Source organism: Nicotiana sylvestris, chromosome 10, assembly GCF_000393655.2.
Source record: "Nicotiana sylvestris chromosome 10, ASM39365v2, whole genome shotgun sequence".
Lineage (NCBI taxonomy): Eukaryota > Viridiplantae > Streptophyta > Magnoliopsida > Solanales > Solanaceae > Nicotiana > Nicotiana sylvestris.
In genome coordinates this window covers 10,869,681-10,877,441 of record NC_091066.1, presented here as the reverse complement: position 1 = coordinate 10,877,441, position 7,761 = coordinate 10,869,681, and the positions used below count along the sequence as shown (strand labels likewise).

Genomic DNA, 7,761 nt, shown 5'->3' with positions numbered 1-7,761 from the left:
ATGGGGTTGGTTTCTAATCTGATGGGATGTGGTCGAAGGAGTAGAGGTGTTCTGGAGAGAAGTGGGAGAAGATGGTGTAACATTTTGGGAGATGGAAGCTTGAGTAATATTGTGTGGAATGTGTGATAGGTTTGTAGGGGTTGATGATTATATATCTATTGAGTAATATTTGCTAAGGCTCGGATTATGGGAACTAAGCATGTAGGTTTTGGCATGCAGATTTGGTGAATCCACTTGCATGTCCACTTGGCCGGAAGGAGATGCCAAGTGTGAAGAGTGTGAAGGATAGGCGGTGAGAGTAGTAGTAGGAGTTGCTGACTTGGAGCCTTCTTGTTCTATATTTTTTAATGATGTGGAGGTGCCAATCTGATTAGTGGCAAGACAATACTTTAATTGGTACATGGGGTGCCCACGTGGAGGTTCTTTTGTTGAGCCCATTCTTGTTTGTAATGAAGGATTTGCAGAGGTGGCTGTAGTAGGGTTTTGTGTGCTTGTTTTTTGCGCTGCCTCTAATTTCATCTCGGGGAGAGGGAGGGTTGCAAGAACATCGGATATTAAGGGAGTATATTGATTGGCTAACTGCCAAGCGTGCTGTGTATTAGGGTTGATATTCATGCTCTCTTTTGAGTGCTTATTTGATAATAAGTGGTTGTTATTTTTTCCTTATAAGAATTAGTATAGTTATGGCTAATTACCTGATTGGTATTTTTATCCTTGTAGGAAGTAGAAAGTATCCAGTAGGTTTGTTCTGATATATAGAAGTGTTTGTGGGGGAAAACTTACCTTGTTCTTTCGTAGTGAAAGAAACGCCAATACCTGGGCCATGTTGTATCTCTTTCTCCTTCGCAGCTTCTCTTGGTCTCTGCTTTTGATTTATTGTGTTTCTTCTTCTTCTGGCGAAGGAGACTGTTTGCCACTCACTTGAATTGTCCTTAACCATATGTTGTTTATGAATGGTGCTGCTGTCTTGGGCTATTTCTTGGCAATCTTGTATTGATTCAGTGATGGGTCCTTTGCCACGTCGACGATGGAGGCATCGAATAGTTGTGTGTCCCAACCTACCACAGCATTTGCACAAGAAACCTTCTCCTTCATAAATAATCTGTTGAAGATGGGAGTCAATTTGGATACATGTTGTGACTGGCTCTTCTAATGGATCTTGTATGCAAAGGCGTGCATATCGTTCCCTCAAAGTGGAGTTGGTGCAGGCATCTATCTTCAATAGAGTGCCGATTTAGTTTCCTATGCGTTTAAGCAGTGCTCCATCATAATATTTAGTTGGTAGCTGTGGTAATCTTACCCACACGGCAGCGTATGTTTGTTGTGCTTTACCGGCAACAAAGTTGGGTTGCCATTTTATAACAGAGAGGAAGTGACCAATGACAAACCAAGGCCCATTCCTAAGAACATTATTCATATTTTCTTCTTTTGTGAATTTTACTATGAAGTAGTCTGATCCTAGGTCAATTAGTGGGAATTGCTCTGTGGGTTTCCATAGCTCTTGTATTTTTCTTTTTAAATAGTGGTGCATAATCCTTTTTCCGAATAGCTTGATGATGAGGGAGTATTTTCAGGTGGAGTAAAGCCTATCTTTTTCGTCATTTGATAGCTGAATTACTTTTATCCTACTGGCTAACTTTTCTCCTTCATTCTCCGAATTTGGTGATTCATACAAGTCTTGCATGTTTTCTTCCTCCTGGTGATCCATTTCAATTTCAATTACTTGTTCACTGGCCAGTAATTTTTCTTTGAAACTAGCTTGAGATGCTATAGGTGAGGCTAAACCTGTGGGTGTTGCCTGATCAATATCTGAGGGCTTGGGGGGAATTGGGGAGGACGTATTCATGGAATCGTGTTCCTCCATTGAACAATAAGAGTTAGTATCATGCTAGTATGCAAGTTTTAAATTGCATGCAAAGATTGTTAACAATTCGGTAAAATTACATTGTTTTATTAGCATGAATATTTGTTCAGAATATTATGATTATTCTGAAAATCTTGTAATATCTGCTTATAGTTGATGAAATTAGATTAGAATAATCTGAAAATTACATTAATCCATGAAAAAACGCAAAAGCCACTATTACGGCCGAATTGGCCAGAAAATCGGAGGTCAACATGCTGACGGACTCCGATTGACCTGAAACTTGGTAGGTCCATGCGAAACGGCCTAGTGAGCAATACACATCAGCTTTACTCATGGCGTAAGCCATTTTTTGGGCTTTCGGGGTCGTTTAGATGGTGTTTTGGATGTTTTTTTAATTTTCTGAAAATATTTCAAAAATATTTTGAGTTATTTTTAATCCAGTGGTAGTAGGGATCGTTTCCTATGGAATCAAGGGTTAAATTCTAGTGATATAATATTTTTACACATTGATTAGGTCTTCTTCCATATCGGATAAACTCATTATGGATAATCACTAGGTTATACTAGTTGTTGATTACATGTATTTACTCTCCATCTGAGTATGCATGTTGGTTCAATGGGACTAATATATGTTGAATGTTGATATTCACTTAACTTAAACTAACAGTTTACTCTCCATCTGAGTATGACCTATTTAAATTTATGGAGTGAATAATCTGTCATTATATATATATATATATATATATGCAAGAATAGCTCTTTTCCCATCAAAATTTGTTGTTCAAGGTGCATAAATTATATATATAGTGTGTGTGTTTTGAATTTTAATATTCAAATAATACATGACTGATTTTGATCTATTTAAATAATTGTATTCCGGATTAACAATGACTACTTTCAATCCCCTTACTGCTATTCTTTCTCAAAACAAACTTGAGGGTCCGAATTATGTTGATTGGAAACGAAACTTGGACATTGTCCTAATTGCTGAAGAGTACAAATTTGTTCTCGATGAGGTGTGTCCAGAAAAACCTGGAGATGATTCTACGGATGATGAACAAAAGGCTTACCAAAAATGGGTAAAGGTTGATGAGATGGTGCGGTGTTACATTCTGGCATCCATGTCAAATTTTCTGTAACATCGGCATCAGTCAATGGAGTCTGCTTATGACATTCTGGAAAATCTCAAAGAAATGTTTGGAGATCAGAATTGTGCGGCTAAGCAGACTGCTATGAAAGCTCTTCTGAATGCCAAAATGGTTAAAGGTTCATCAGTTAGGGACCATGTTCTGAAGACGATGAGTCTTCTGAATGAACTTGAGGTCCTAGGAGCTAACATTGATAAGGATACACAGGTTGAAATGATCCCGAAGACTCTGCCTGACAGTTTTCAGCAGTTTCGCCTAAATTATAATATAAACAAAATGGATTTGTTACTTGCGAAATTGCTGAGAGCTGCAGTCGGCAGAGACTATTATATATTCGCAAGCTCCTCTTATGGCATTGAATTTTAAGGCAGGTCCTTCTTCAAAGACGAGGGGCGGGCAGAAGAAGAAAAAGGCTCAAAATCCTCTGTTGGTGGCACAACTGCTGGTGTGGAAAAGGCTAAGGGCAAATGTTATCACTGCAAGCAGCCTGGGCATCATAAGAAGCAGTGTCCAACTTATCTGGCCAAGCTGAAAAATAAACCAGGCGATTTACATCTACTTGTCGTTGAAACTCTTTTAGCGGCTGTTTCTACTATATCATGGTGTGTAGATTCGGGAGCCACTAATCATGTCTGTACTTATTTTTCAGGGGTTTCAGGTAATGCGGCGGCTAAGTAAAGGAAAAATCAATGTTTATCAAGCAGATGGTTCGGCAGCCCCATCTTTAGCATTAGGAAATATTAGTATTTCATTTGGTAGTGGTAGAATTTTAGCTTTAAAGGACACCTTATATGTACCTTCCGTTAGAAGGAATTTAATTTCGATTTTATAGCACTATTTTTTATTTTTTTTTAATAATCCGCTAGGCAGACGCCTAGGGTTAATTTTATTTATAACATGATAAACGACAAAATACAATGTCTAGTTATCCTGCGGAATGAACGAAATAAAGTTTGCAGTTATCAAATATCCTATTATCAAAATTGAGTGTTGCACTCAACCTTGATAAAACATTAAATCTATTAAAATTTGAAATATAAGACTTTATCCAAGCATGCGCATGTGATTTTGTGCGCTAACTTTGTCTTCTTTCCTCGCCGCACTCCTTTTGATCAATGGAGAAAGCTTTTTGTTTTGTACTCCCGAATCACGTGAGCTCCATTTACTCTTGGTGAGCAAATTATGTTCGACCTTGCCTCCTTGTTCGATAAGCTCCCAGAAACAACAAGCTTATAGAACTTCCATTAAAATATGTTTATCCAAGCATGTGCATGAGGTTTTGTCACTTCCTATCCTCCGCGTTCGATCACTCTCCATCTCCCATTAATCTTTCGTCAAGATTAATGTCTTCTGTGCGGTAGTTGCGTCTTCTTTCCTATCTGTGCTCCTTTTGATTCCTTGGGTTGATCAATGGGGGCATCTTTGTGCTTTGCACTCCAAAATCACGTGAGTACTCTTGGTGAACAATTCATGATCGACAGCCTTGCCTCCTTTATCGATAAGCTGCCTAGCCATAGCATGCTTTGTTAATTTCCATTAAAATATGCCCTCTTTTTTGATGCAAGACCACATGCTCTTGCTGGACCACTCCAATCCATTCTCGATGGATTCAATTCCATTTTTTGTTATTTCATGGACACGGTCTACCATATACATCAGCCGCATGCTCAAGTAACAAACTCCTCTATGTCCAACATGCTTTACCTTCTAGCGTTCTTTTCTATGTGTTAGCATGCGTGTTCCCCAAATGCTCTTGTTGCATCATTTGCTACCCTCCATGCTTGTGCATTATTTTTTCATTCCTGCATTTGTTTGCTCGATTGCGCATCCCCACCCAAACGACATTCTTCTCGTTTTTCAGAGTAAACCATGTGCTTTCATGAAATCTTTTTCGCATCCCTCCGTGCCTAGTCCCTAGCGTGCTTGTGCATATTCCAATAACATTGTTATCTTTTAATGAGCATAATATCACGTGTCCATCTTGATTACTGGAAAGTTTTTGTTGTTTAATATAGCATAATTGTACCTCGTCGCTAGAGACACCCTTCTCCCTTTGGATTTGATGGTCGATCAAGATGACATGCCTCTTACTATTTCTATTCTCTTTGCTTCTTATCTTCTGTCCACATTTATCCTTAAACTTGGACATTGCATCTTATCTTCATTAACCAACCTCCTTCCTTGTGCATCTAGCTGCCAGAATTGTTGGCACTCGATCTCTCTATGATCTAAAGCATAATTAGCCAAATGATCAGCTAGCTTGTTGCCCTCTCTATGAATATGTGTAACTGTGTAATTGCCCCCACTCATTAGTTGCATCATTTCCTCTACCTGCTCAGATATGATCCATGGTGGTTTCCAAATCCCATCCATTATCTTTTTTAATAACATTGAGTCAGTTTGAAGCCATACATGAGAGTATTGTTGTAATCTGCAGAACCTTAGTGCTTCTAACATGGCCTTCGCTTCAGCTACTGTGTTTGTTGTCTCCTCAATCTCCCTCCCTACAGACTTGACTATGTCGCCATTTTCATTTCTTATGCAAAAACCTATTGAGCTCCTGCCTGGATTTCCCCTCGATGCCCCGTCTGTATTAACCTTTAGCCATCCTGTACTTGGTGGTTCCCACATGACTTTGGTAACTTTAAGTTTAGGAGTGAAATTTTCCATCATGACTAGAAGGTCTTTCCATTTATGAGGTACCATGTCCATCCCTGGCTTTCTCAATTTCACCAATGCCTGGAGATTTGATGACACTTGATAAATCACCCTGCTGGTTGTCACAGCCTCACCATACTTCATACTATTTCTTCTTTTCCAGAGTTCCCATACTACGCATGAAGGGAGTGCTTGCATTACCGGTTTAAGCCTTAAGCAAACATTTGCAGTCCAACATTTTGTGATTGCTTGGTGTAGTGTAAGTCCTTCCACAACTATTCCTTCCCTCGATAGAAAATACTTCCAAGTTGTCTTTGCAGTTTCTGATCTAAAAAACAAATGCTGAAGAGATTCCTCATCAGGATGTGCACAACACCAACATTTTGATGGCATGCAATAGCCTACCTTTTTCAAGAAATCATCTAAAGGTAACTTTGTTTTTCACACTTTCCACATGAAAAATGCTATTTTAAAAGGCAGTCCCTTTACCCAAATCATTCTATAAGCCATTATTGGTTCGTCTCTTCTTCTCGTATAATCCCATGCTGACTTAACACTGAAATGTCCTCTTGTTTCCAGCATCCAACAAGGCACGTCAAGAACCTGCTGAGGTGAAGGTGGTTTGATTTTCTCTAGAATGTGTACTGCTAAGTCTTCAGGAAGCAATTCAAATAGCTTGTCCACATCCCACCCACCATCTAAGGTAACTTCATGTACATATTGTACTGTTTCATCTATGCCAAAGTCCTGAGGAACTAAAAAATATAGTGCCCCAAGACCTGTCCAGTTTTCAAACCAAAAAAGTGAGGATCCCTTTTTTGTTTGCCAAAAGATTTGATGTTCAATAAGATCTCTGCATTCCAGCATTTTTCTCCAAATATGAGACCCCCTTTTCCATGGAACAACTACTGAATTCATTTTCTTACAATATTTCTGACATACAAAAGAGCTCCATAGGCTTGGTTTAGTTCTGAAATTCCACCACAACTTGCTGAATAATGCTTTTGTTACATCATGTAGTGACCTGAAACCTATTCCTCCTTCCTCAACTGGCATGCATAAGGTATTCCATGAAGCCCAATGCCTACTAGTTCCTCCTACAGAGCTGCTCCAGAAAAATTGCGCAAACAATTTGTGCAACCTATTTATCACATATTTGGGAGGGTTTACAGCTGATAGTAGGTGCATAGGCATGCTTTGCAGCACATGGGATATGAGAACTGCCCTACCCCCTACTGATAATAATTTGCCCTGCCAGGATTGCATTTTGTCCATTACCTTAGTAATTAGGGGTTGATAGTATTCCAGCTTTCTCCTTGCATAAAAAATAGGACAACCTAGGTATGTGATCGGAAATTCATTTCTATGAATGCCTGTGATCCTTTCCACCTTGCTGACCACATCCATGTGTGTTAAATGATGCAGGTACACAGCTGATTTGGTCTTGTTAATAAGCTGCCCAGATGCATTTTCATATGCATTCAACACTTGTATAATCAGCAACAGAGAAGTTTCATCAGATGATGAAAAAATAATCATGTCATCTGCATATGCCAAATGATTTATTTTTGGACTCCACTTTGGCATTCCAAATCCACAAAAATACAGGTTAGTATGAAGTGCATTGAGGCCCCTAGATAATGCTTCCGCTGCCAAGATAAACAAAGTTGGAGATACAGGATCACCTTGTTTTACTCCTCTTGAGGATTTAAAGAAACCATGAGCTTGACCATTGATTAGAATAGAATACCAATTGTTTGAAACTAATCCAAAGGCAATCCCTATCAATCTTTCTGAGAATCCCATCTTTCTCATTACCTTTGTTAGGAATAGCCAAGATAATCTATCATAAGCTTTGGTCATATCTAGCTTCAGGATGACATTAGGTCCAGCCTTTGTTCTAAGCCTGATGTCAGTGACTATCTCCTGAGTTAAAAGGATGTTTTCTACTATATTCCTGCCCTTAACAAAACCTGACTGTTCCTCCGATATCAGATTTGGGAGAAAGTTCACAAGCCTTTCATGTATGACCCTCGATATGACCTTATTTGAAAAATTACTTAGGCTTATGGTTCTTAGATCAGAAAA

At 38.9% G+C, this 7,761-nt stretch overlaps 1 protein-coding gene across 1 annotated transcript; it reads left to right on the top strand.

Moving 5' to 3' along the window:
- Positions 1–3,021: 3,021 nt before the first annotated feature.
- Positions 3,022–3,693, top strand: LOC138878995 (uncharacterized). The gene is made up of 2 exons (XM_070158567.1): positions 3,022–3,253; positions 3,383–3,693. Exons 1-2 carry the CDS (start codon positions 3,022–3,024, stop codon positions 3,691–3,693), a joined length of 543 nt encoding a protein of 180 aa, XP_070014668.1.
- Positions 3,694–7,761: the final 4,068 nt, after the last annotated feature.

What these genes read in the sequence shown, in the direction of transcription:
- LOC138878995 (XM_070158567.1), top strand. Translation starts at nt 3,022, where the DNA reads ATGGAGTCTGCTTATGACATTCTGGAAAATCTCAAAGAAATGTTTGGA. An exon ending in CCCGAAGACTCTGCCTGACA is followed by an intron (nt 3,254 to 3,382) that starts GTTTTCAGCAGT and finishes TTGAATTTTAAG; the next exon opens with GCAGGTCCTTCTTCAAAGAC.